This window comes from Uloborus diversus, chromosome 2 (assembly GCF_026930045.1).
Source record: "Uloborus diversus isolate 005 chromosome 2, Udiv.v.3.1, whole genome shotgun sequence".
Taxonomy (NCBI): Eukaryota; Metazoa; Arthropoda; class Arachnida; order Araneae; family Uloboridae; genus Uloborus; species Uloborus diversus.
The window spans coordinates 176,443,539-176,455,863 of NC_072732.1; the positions used below are offsets into that span (position 1 = coordinate 176,443,539).

General features: G+C 34.1%; 1 protein-coding gene across 6 annotated transcripts in view; it reads left to right on the forward strand.

Annotated features, from left to right (window-relative positions):
* LOC129216175 (5'-AMP-activated protein kinase subunit gamma-1-like) overlaps window positions 1-12,325 on the forward strand; it is a gene marked incomplete at its 3' end in the record, with an annotated part of 463,409 nt that overhangs the window by 214,662 nt on the left and 236,422 nt on the right. For 5 of the 6 annotated variants that reach the window (XM_054850349.1, XM_054850351.1, XM_054850350.1 and 2 more), the window contains 1 exon segment: window positions 10,214-10,542. In XM_054850349.1, the coding sequence (XP_054706324.1) occupies window positions 10,214-10,542 (329 nt within the window). 6 annotated transcript variants of the gene reach the window in all.

Below are 12,325 nucleotides of genomic sequence, written 5' to 3' on the forward strand. Positions count from 1 at the left end.
AGTAAGAAGTGTACACTTTCGAGTGAGAGAAATAATGGAAAGTCGTCTTTATGTAACTCATTTATTTTTCATTGCTTCTTTCAAGTTTTTGCTTAAATAAAGACGCTAATTTTCGCTTATTTCTTGTGATGGATATAAGTAGATGTCAGCAAAGAAATATAAATTTAGTAAGAATTCTGCACGTTAGTGTGAGAAAAATAATGAAAAACGTCTTTATATAACTCATTCACTTCTTGGCATTTCTTCTTCAGAGTTTCTGCTCACATAAAGATAACTTTTGCGTATTTTGTGTCATAGCTTTTAGCAGTTGTTAATACAAAATTAATTCAATATTAAGTATCCTCTTTGGTGTGAGAGAAATAATGAAAAGCCGTTTTTATATAATTCATTCACTTCTTTGCACTGCTTCTTTAAAGTTCTGCCCAAAAAAAAAAGTTAATTTTTGCATATTTCTTGTGATAGCTTTAAGTAGTTGTTAATAAAGAAATGAATTTAATAAGAAGTGTTCTTTTTGGTGTGAGAAAGATAATTAAAACCGTTTTGTTGAAATCATTCACTTTGCATTGCTTCTGGAAAATATTCTGCTCAAATTAAGACATTAGTTTTTTGCTTATTTCTTGTGGTAGATATATGATGGTTATCAATAAGAAATGCATTTAGTAATAAGTGTACTCTTTGGTGTGAAAGAAATAATGAAAAGCGTATTTATTAAACTCTTTCACTTATTTGCATTGCTTCTTTCAAGTTTCTGCTGAAGTGAAGATGTTAATTTTTGCTTATTTTTTTGTGATAGATGTAAGTAGATGTAAATAAATAAATGAATGAACTGAATAAGAAGTGTATTTTTGGTATGAGGGGTTAAATAATGAAAGTTTTTATTTATTTTACTCATTCACTTTTTTTAAATATTCTGTTTAAATATAAGTGTTATTTTTTCTTATTTTAGGAGGTTAATATGTATATGCAGATGTGTCAGTAAAGAAAGAGCTTTTAAGTTTACTTTACTGCAGCGAGCAGAACTCTTTTATGTTGTTCTTTAACGCGCTTTATTTCTCGGAATTGCGTTTTTAAAAATTGTCTCTTACGATATAAGTATTGAACCAGAATTCGGGAAAGGTACAAAATACTTCGATACTTGAAGATGTTTCAGTTTAATGAAAATTTTTTAATAAAAGGTGGTGGAATGTCTAATATTTTTCTTTAAGAAAGAATATCTACAAATATTTTTGCTGTTTACCTGTCAAAAATGTTTTTTTCATTTTTTATCAGTTTTTTGAAATTGTTTTGCTGAAACAGATTAATATTTGTCTGACAATTTTTTCAATTTTAAAATAAAGATCTTTTACGAACCTATTATAAGCAATAAATATCTTCTTGAAAAAAAAGCAACGTTAAAAAGTTTTTTTTTTAGAAATGTTGTGCTTTTCAACGTTATTGCTATATTTTTACTATTGTAAGTAGTCAATCGTTAAAATTATGTGTTTATATCTTCAATAATATAGATGTTCACTAACGCTGAATTACGTTGTTTTTTAAAGGAAGAAGGGGTATCAGTCCACTACTTCTTGAGGGGGATGATGGGCTCAAAAAGGTTGGGAACCATTGGTGTACACCTACCAATCCGTGAACATAAGGTAGATAAATATATTCTAACATAATAGAGAAGAGATACATTAAATCACTATATCGTATATTTAACTGTTGCATATATTCACGAAATAACTGTTTTGCGTGAGGATAAAACAGAGAAAAAGATGTTAAGTTTTCAGTTTTTAGTAGTAATTGTTGAATAGTTTCTGCGGTTGCTTCTGTTAAAAGAAAAGTCCAACAGTGATTTGCGTAATGCCTTCCTTCCCTTTTTACATGTTTGTTTGCTTGACCGAAGGAGGTATTCCTTGGAGTTTTCCTATGTTAATCGGAGTCTTTATTTGGAGGGCAAACAAAGGATTGGGTCTCTATCGGTGTCCTGGTTCGTCTTTTGTCCATGCCCATGTCACTGCTTTGTCTTATTTAATTATTTTTCTCAAAGGAGGGAAGTAATTCGATTAACTTGCTTCCAGCTATGTTGCCTAATTAATTTCTCCAAAATTGTCTTCGCTTAATAGAACTAATTAAGTATTTCCTATTTCATGTTTGGTAATGAATAGTTCAAATAATAGTTTCCCTGGCAGTATAAATCTTATCTTGAACGAAAATATCCATTTATTTTAATATTAGATTTGACAGTTTTTCAGGCAATCAAAATTTATACAAGCTTCACGGTAATGCTTTTTCTAACCCTTTTACCTTATAAACGTTAGCATGTAAAATATTTTTAGATATGCTTTAAAATATTCACTGCTGATTGACTGCCCCTTTGCCAAAACTCTCAGAGACAACATATATATACCATACCGGTTGAAGAGGAGAAGCTGTCAGCGTTACGCCCTTTTGCGAGATTGGCAGCAAAAGTGTTTAAATTATACGCTCTAAACGCGTCAGTATTGTTTCACACTGGATTCTTTTTTCATTAATTTCGTTTCGTAAAGAGTCATATAATGTACCCTTCTTTGAGTTATTTTGATGTTTAAGAAATTGGCTTATTCTCAAATTTAGGGGTGTTTTTCGTTACTTAGTTGAAAGCAAGTGGGCGGAATAAAATAGCACGTGGTGGCCGTTCATTAATTACGTAAGGGTCCCGAGGGGAGGAGGGGTTGGAAAAAATTTCTTCGTACCCTTTCTTGGGGGAGAGGAAGGGTCAGAACTATTCTTACGTAATATTTTCCAAGTCGATATTTTATATTAGAAATAGCGCGGTCAAGTGGTTTGGCAGGGATCGTATTTCATTTGCTTCTGGAAGATGAAAAGCGTATTAGGACGAGCTGATTTTTACTTGTTTTTGAAATAATGAATAGTGCAAAATATAATAAAATTATCGCACGGTGTATGGCATGTCCTATTTTTAATTACAAAAAATATTTTTTCGAAAAACATTCAGTCTAGATTTCTTTTAGTAAATATTTCTTAATACAAAAAGGTTTTTAATAATAATGGTAGTGAATTTAATAACGGTTTCAATGATGTAAGATTCGTTATTTTATAATTTTGAAAAAAATGGAATCTTTTGTCCAATATGGGGGGGGGGGGGAACTCAAAAATTGCCAAAACCATCCTTATTTAATTAATGAATGTCCCCTTAGACTTTGGTGCTAATGAAAAAATAATAATAAATACGTAAATAAAAATAACAGAATCGACAATTTTCCCCTTTTCATCACTTGATATTCGTTCAGGATTTTTCTTTCCTCGAAAATGCATCATCGTCGTAAGCAAGTTTCATGACAAGTAGATTTCTTTTAAATCGAATACAGAGTTAAGATAACTTGTAATGTTTGTTTAGTAGATAAACAACCCATTATGAAGCATGCAAATGAGTTCTCGTCTGATCGAGGGAATTCTCACCGTATTTCTGGAAGAAATGTTTTGTAATTCAAATTTTACTTAAACGCTTTTCTATTGTTAGGAACTTCTGCGCCGTTCTCAGCGTCGCAATATTCAACAACGTCAAAATCTGAATAAATTGCGTTTACTAGCTATTACAATTGTGAACGTTTGCGAAATATTTACGCTGAAATTTTCATCGATTACGTTAAGTAAAATAACCATTTCAACCCTTTATATTTTGTCTTTTGTTCCATCACAAATTTATTTATTTGTTTTAATGAGTTCTGCCTTTCGTTCATTGGCGGAAGAAATTTATCCGTGATTCAGGTCACACAGCGTACATGGAATAAGTTGTTTTTCGTGCAGTGACACTACTTTCGCAAGGAAAACACTTTTACAGAATTTATTTCGTTGAAACAGACAAGTCTGCAATTTGGGTGACAAAACAATTATATCTTCCAGACACGAAGGGAAACGAATTTATAATTTTCCATGTGGAGTGTTACTGTCATTTTCTATGGGAGAAAACTTTTACACATAAATTGGATCTGCTTTAATTTATCAAAATCAGGCTTTCGACCGCAATTTTTTCGTTCTGGTTTTAACGCCAAAAATAACTGCTCAGTTCTGAATAAATAGTTATATTTAATATACGTTCTTATTAGTACTAAAAAACAATTCGATCACAAGCAAAGAAATGTAATTCTATCAAAATTTAGAATATATATATATATATATATATATATATATATATATATATATATATATATATATATATATATATATATAAATTGGTACATTAGGTGAATTGATAACAAGTAACTAGAACTTTCTTTAAAATTCATCTATACTTCTTCATTTAACTATTTTAAATCTGCCTTCTACAAGAAGTTTCATACGAAACTGAAACAGAAAAGTACTAGTGAGGATTAAAACAGAAAATCGAGAAGCAATTTGCATTTAATGATGAGAGAGAGAATTAGTTGGTTGACATTAAATTCAACAAAAATTATAAGTTGATTGCAGTAACAAAATTATTGGAAATCCCGTCAGTTGAACATTTAAATGCGTTTTTCTCAAAATTACCTTTTTTACTGTATTGCATTCAGTATTCTATTCGCGAAAAAAAATTTCACACAAAAATTGATCTTAATTTCCGTTTTGCTTGCCCCCGAATGAATATTGAGTTTTTTTTTTCCAACCCAGCCACACGTGGATATATGCCTAAGAAGTATAAACACCCGAAATATCCATTTTGACGATACTTGAGTTAATTACAACGAGTTTTCTTGTGACGTCAGTATGTACGCATGTATGTGCGTATGTACGCATGGTATCTCGCATAACTCAAGAACGGTATGTCCTAGAAAGTTGAAAATTGGTACTTAGACTCCTAGTGGGGTCTAGCTGTGCACCTCCCTTTTTAGTTGCATTCGGATGCTCCAAAGGCGGTCTTTCACACCTTTTTGGGAGGGAATCATTGTTAATTTCAATGCAAACTCAAGTGGTGTTCTAATTTGGCAATTACTTGGCGATATATCGCCAAGCTTTTGGTTGCCAAGTTTTGTCGCCAACTTGCGACAAATTTGGCGTTTTTTTTTTTTCTTTTTTTTAAAATCTAGTTTCAATTTGGTCGCTATTGGTGATACTTAGAATGTTAACCATTGAATTATCTGTATAAAACGATCTTTTTCTTCGGTTTTCGGTTCGGTTTCACCAGAAGTTGTAATGAACTTGGGGTGAAAATATTTAAAGTGTTTCTTTGCTTACTCTAACTCACTATTATCATTATTAGTTTGAGTAAAAAGAAGTCATGTGATGCACACATCAGCTCGTTTGAAAAAGATGAATGCACAAATACTAAGTTAGCTGTTCTTCAAACTTATTTTCGTATCTTTCTCTTTTTTTAAATCCCAACGTGGTAATGTTTAGAAATACATCATGTTTTAGATCACTATGTTTGTGTAGAAGCAATGCAATGGTTAAATTTTGCTTTAATATAGCAGAGATTTGTTTTTATAATCAGCATTAATCTGAACTGTCTTTAACCGATATTTCCCCTCCCTTTTCTTTTTCCTATTTTCTTTCTTTTTCTTGTTATTTTTCTCGCTCTCTGTTTGCTTGTTTATGAACCTACTTTTTTTTTTTTTTCTTTTTGTTTCATATGAAATCTGTGTTGCCCGTTTTCAATTACATAACTTTATCGAAAAAATAAGCTACTCACTCTCATCTTTTGTTCGGTATTTATTTAGAAATAATTTGTGCTTCCTATATTCAAAAGCATGTATATTTCTTTGTTGTAACTCTTGGCTATAAAATACGTTGCACTCTTTTAGTTTTTCTTTTAATTTTTCTTATGTTTCATCTTTTATTTACGTCGAGTTTTTTACATTGTACCTGATTGGATTTTTGATTCATCTTAAAACATTCACTGTTGGAAATGTTCTGAGTTTTCCTCTAGGCAAATCTTTTTTTCCCCTAATTTAATGAATTTTTCCCAGAAGAATGCCTTTTGTTAAATTTGGTTGTAATTATGATGAATAATCTCTAGTACTAAGATAAATTTTTAACTTCGTACAAAATTAATTTCTCAAGGTTTTTAATCTCTATGTTGCTTTTAATTATGGCTTCATTTTTCAGTGAAATTTTCATCGTATTTTCATTTCATTTTGTATGTTTTGCTTGATTATTGCTCTCAATAAAAGCAATGAATAAATTAATAAAGCCTTTAAAGTTCAAAAGGAAGTAACGTATGTTTTCTTCAATCATGGAGGTCAAATATTATCTCAGTGATTTCTAGGGGGAAATCATTATTTATTCTCCCTTACCTTCCATTTTTTTAATTATGAAAATATACTAAAAAAATAATAATAATTTTGTCAGTTTTTGTGTGTGTGACTGTCCGTTGTTTTGGCAAACGCATTAAATATTTTCAAAAAAAAAAAAAAAAAAAACTTCGTGCCATTTAGTTTTTTGGCATAAATCATATAGTGGTGTAATTTGCACGTTAGGACTAGAATTGCATGCCCCGAGAGCCGTAATTTTAAATTTCTAATATTGGCTAAAAAGAAAATTTTGCTGTCATAGATTCAAACTTATTTTTATTTATTACTAGTTGCGTTTGCCCGGGTTTGCATGGTCTACCTCAAAACTAAAAGTTACGTCAAGTGACACGTGTTCAAAAATTAGGCTTCAATTAGAGGGAAAGAAAACACAAAAATACTGTAAAATTTCCCGTCAAAATAATCATTCTTAAAGAAAGAAATCGGCAAACAAAAATTCCTGAATAAATTAAACGCAACCCTCCATAAATACAACAACTAAAATCTTTGATTATCTACTGCTGGCAGTGCAAAAAAAAAAGACAATAAATTGCCAACTAATAATTAAAAGGGGGAAAATGCTTACCTCAAAGCAAAAACAAAATTTTATTTGGTCACAGTCAAGAAAAAATGGCAATCTTTTGAATGGTTTTAGTCACGCTAATTTAAAATGAGTTCACGCAAACGATAAATTTTCGATATAAAATTGCTCTTTCATCGGGCCAAAAAAATGCTTACAACTGTTCTGGTGATTTTACACCCTTGTTTTGTTTTTTTTTTTTTTTTTTTTTTTTTTTTTTAATTCGAAGGAAGTAAATGTCCTCTAAGGGTATTTTTTTGCGAGTTGCCGAATGGCTATTTTTAAAATTGAACTGTTCGGATAATTATTTCGTGTAGAAAGAGCCATTCAATGCCATTTTCGGTTCCTAAAATTAAAATTTGAATGGTTCGGTTCTGTTTTCGCTTTCGAAAAATTCCCTACGTTCCTTCTCGGGTGACCAAGTACCTTCCTGTGAAATTTGGTCGAGATCCAACGTAAAGTGTGGATTTACATAGGGAACATACTCACACATATATATACATTATATATTCTCTTCTTTATTTATATAGATTTAAATACAGTAAACTCCCTGTAATACGGACACTAACGGGACAAATTTTTGTGTCCGCAATAGAGAGGTGTCCGCAGGACAGGGGTTTAATAATGTTATTTGCATTGGAACTAGGGAATTAAAAATTGTCCGCATAAGAGGGGTGCCCGTTAGGAGAGGTTTTACTGTAGTAATCAATCAATTTACGTGTTATTCACGCATCCTAATTGAGTGAAGACATAATATAAAGCATTCGCACATTGCAGTCTTAGATAGACAGTTTAGCCAGTTTTCGTAATAAAAAATACATTAAACCAGGGTTTCTCAAAGTGTGATCCGCGGATCACTGGATCCTCGAGCTCATACCAGGTGGTCCACTGTGCTATCCTGCTTAAAAGTGCAAGATAAGTAAAAATAATTGCGGTCTGAGGGTGAGTAAGTCATCTTTTACTTCAAAAAGAGAGCATTTTGCTAACACATTTTGAGAAAAAGAAATAAGTACCCGTTTACGTACACGCACACAGGGGGCATAGCAAAATCCTCAGAATCCTTGGTTTTAACACATATTACCAATCCTAATATGGTATTTCATATGCACATAAGGACAGATGTGTTTTTAACACAAAATTAAACACGTTTGTACATTTCTCTATTGCTATTTAAAATTCCGATACTTACTGGTTATATAACTTATAGGAAGAATGATCTCACTTCATGTATTGTTTTTATCACGCAAATTCCGATAATTTCTTGTAAACATGCAATAGAAATAAAACTTGACAACATTTATTCGTATATATTGGATTTTGAAATAATATTATAGTACCAAACAACATAAAAAAATATGAAGTAATGAAAAGTAGACAGTAGTTCTACAAATGTATAGAAAAAAAAAGTAAATACATACTGTAAAATAAGATTTTAATGTATCATTTAATTAATTTTTTTTTTAGGCGGGAAGTGGGGGGGGGGGGAGCAAAGTTGGCACGTTTCTAGGTGGGGTCCGTGGTATCCTGAACTTTGAGAACCTCCGCATAAAACTAGTCTGATAGTTCCTTGAAGTATTAAAACTCTATTTAGGAAATGAAAGATAATATAATGTTAGTAAAGCTAAATCACTTCAAATAATCTCAAAAAGTTTCCCTTCATATGCACGAGGTTTAGTTGAAAAGAAGAGGGGGAAGGGAGCGCTAAGAGCACACATTCGTGTCAACGTCGACAAAAAGAAAAATTAACAATATCGTTTCCTCCCATTCTTTTTCTTTTTGCTTATAAAGTTAAAGAACTCGGGACCAGATTTAACTTAAATTGTACGATAATGGACGAAGACAAGTGGAGCGTAGTTATCCTGCTTGCCCTTGCACTTTCTGAAGGGTAAGACCCCGCGGAATTAATAGCACTTATAATAGCAACAGTGGTTGGTGAAATGACAGAAGCAACACACACACACAGCATAAATGAGTCCGAAAAAATCCCCTTGTTAAACGCCTGCTGCAAATAGCACTCCACTTTTCTTCCTTTCACTGTCGGAAGAAACTTCAGAAACATCTATTGCTTGTTTTAAACGAGAATTGAACTCCCATAATATGACTACGTTCTGTTGAAGAGCACGCCACGAAAAATTTTAAAATCAGCTGTCGTTCGCTTTAAGTGATATTAGAAATACCTATTACAAGAAAGAGAACACGTTCTGTTAGAATGATTTTTTTCTGAAGTTAAAAAGTTGAACTTTCTATGTGTTTCTCCTCTGACGCATGGATGAATTTGATAAATATTGATACTCAGGCTGCGTAGTTCGAAATAGAAGAACTGCTGCTGTTACTAGAACAACTGGATTTGCTGGTTAAAGAGACAATGGACTTGCTTTTTATGGTATGGCAATATTTTAAAGTTTTAGAAGCTTGTAATAAGTTTTATGCAATATTTTTTTTTTGCGTAATGATTTCATAGGCAGTTTTGCATTACAAATTTGTTTCAGTTGAAGTTGATGTTACAAATTCATAGTTTTGGCAAACCCAACCTGGCAGCATTTTGAAAGCTGTGCAGATCCTAATCACAGAATTGCGACGCTGTCAGGTTAGGTTTACCCAAGCTAAGGCCCCTATATATACACATAAGAGCCGAAGCATCAGCTTAAGATCGGCCATTTTGGATCGGAGCGCGTGTTTGAGTGGTTGTCTTTTCTGGCAAGTTATCGCGTTTGTTGAGTTTTCACTGCGAGCAATTATTAGCGACACGTGAATTGTTTATTAAATAAAGTGTTATTTTTGGATAATTTGGCAAAACCCGAAATTTTGCTCTGGTAACCCCAGCTCCGCAACAATGAAAAATCTGATCCAAAATGGCTTAACTTAAGTTGATGCGCCGGCCTATTTATATAGCGGATGTAGCCCGAGCTATTCGCAACTCCAGAGCTCGAATGCACTACCTAGCGGTGATTAACAATACTAAAGAAAAAGGTAAAACATTCCATTCCGCGTGGTTTCATTGGGGTTAATTACAGGCTTCAGACAGTTTGTGGTGTAATGTAATTTCAGAAGAATAGAAAATAAAGCTTCCTACAAACACGATAAAAAAAATACTGTCATTCACTAAGTGTCAAAGCAAGTTATACGTTACGGCATTTGTTTGTTTTACCTTTTTCATCCGCCATTAGACAGTGGCTGCAGCTCCCCCTATAGTTTATTGGAATTGCGAATAGTTGTTTCATTTGTTTCCCACGATATTTACGATCAACTACTAAACAAGCAAGTGTTTGACATTTTCCTCTTCTTTCATTAACCAATTTTAACTGTTTTATTGATTCATTTATTAATTACTGTTCTTTGGATCAGATTCACTGGGAGCATTCTAAAATTCTCCTCATTTCCATTTCAGGATCTTCCGATCTTGGTGCTGCCCACCATCGTCACAGAGGATTACGACACAAATCGGACGATGGCGTTGCCGGACGACGTCCGGCTCGGCGACCGAGAGCGTATCCGGTCACTGTCCGGTGGCACTACCCACAAAACTCTCCCCCCTTCCTCCAACTCGTCTGCTACCAGCAGCCGAGAATCTTCATCTGGATCCATCACGGGGCGTTTCAGGAGGCAATCCGGGGATGACGCCGGCAAAAAATCTGCCACAGCGCTGTTCGATGCTTTCCGGCCGCGTTCCAAATCGGACAGCAAAAGCAAAAGGCCCACTTTCATGTCTTCGCTCAGGTAGGATTCAGTATTCTACTAGCTTTGTATGTTAGCTTCGCGGCTAAAAGCTCCCCCCCCCCCCCCACTTTTGCCAGGCGTCCTTGAAATGTAATTGTTCGTGATTACGAATGTTTCATCAAGTATTCATGTCTGGTGCTGTCCAGGAGGCAGTGAGAAGCAAAGGGATATATTCAAATTTTCAAGTTTTGAGTGAAACCAGTTTAAAGTTGCGGTCTTACTGTCCGGCAATCTCGAGAAACGCCCCCGCCGAAATGTCTGTGCCTGTCTGTTGCTATAGCAACGAGGCATGTCTCATTATTCCTAGGGAAGCTTAATGCTGCAAAAAACCCGTTCATATTGCACAAAGGCGAGAAGACGATTGGCGAAATGGCGCTAAACCCCCACCCCCCCCTTCTGCTAACACTTGCAGAAAATGAACGAAGTTCGTTTCTATGGCAGTAGACGGGCTCAGACTTGATGGCGGGAGCTTTTCTCGTGAAGAATAGACAGAAGAGTTTTTCTAAATCATACTGTATAGCAACACCTACCAGAGCTACTGTTACTATCTCTTGCCCCAAGACAGAGTAGAGGTTCACCTACCAATTGTACTGCTTATCTCCAATTTTTTTAATTTGACACTTGCATCCCTTTGCTTCTCACTGCCTCAAGTGATGTCACGCATTGAGGAGGAAGAGGTTCGTGAAATTGGGACAATTTGTGACAAGGAGGAAGAAAGGGTAACAGAAACTGTGACATCAGGTATTTTTTTTTAAATAAGAATATGTGTTATGAAAAATAGCTTGTCATATAATTAGGGAGTGAGGGTGAACTGTAGCACTTTGTGATAATGGGGGGGGGGGGGGTGAAGTGCGACAATTTGTGACAATGGAGGGAGTGGGTTAAACATGCTGAAAGAAGTGTAACATCATTTGTGTGTGGACAGCCCCTCAGCTTATACTCTTACCAGCTATTCGCTGAAACGTTGCAACTCAACTTTTTGGCTGTTGAAATTATCTCTCTGGCGAGAAGCATCGTATCATATCATATAGCTGTCTTCAAAGGCAGAAAGATGAGCTCATAAAGCTCTCTTCAATCATGATCCGTTTGCTGAAAAATGGAGTTGAGTGTTACTTCTGACCGTTTTCTAGAATTGTCTACCTAGCTAGAAGACGGGGGGGGGGGGAGACAAGTGGTTTAAGTTGACCCTAAATTGCCTTCCAGTTGCGACCTTGATACTAACTGTTGATAGGAATAAAAAATGCTTAAAATACCAAGATTGATATCAAACAATCGATCGGAATTAAAAACGTTTCCATTTGTGCAGAAGAAATTATTAATTAAATAAACGTTATCCTAGCACAAAATTGCCCTTATATTGCAAAGTTTCCTTCTCTGAACAATTGTCCACTGAGAAGACATCGGTGCTGGGGAAACTCAATTTGATATATTTGAACAAAACTGTTATGAAAATGGTTTTACGACCAGTGAATTAACACCTCTCAGTTATTGAAATGCTCGTAATTTCTTTTTAAAAATAATTTTTTAGAAGTTCTTCCTTTGATGAGGTGGAAGTAGTCGTTTCCTTCTGTACAGATCTGGAAAGGAATATAGAAAATTGTGTTTCTGTCCACTTGTTCCGCCACCCATTTAAAAAACCTGAAGGCAAACCACAAGTTTTCTCAGTGCGCTTTTAATATCGTGTACTAAATATTACCATTTTTAAAGATAGTATGAATTTGTGAAAGTGTGCGTCAGTGTTCATTCATTTGCCAGATTACCCAAAATAGATTTTCGTAAAAGT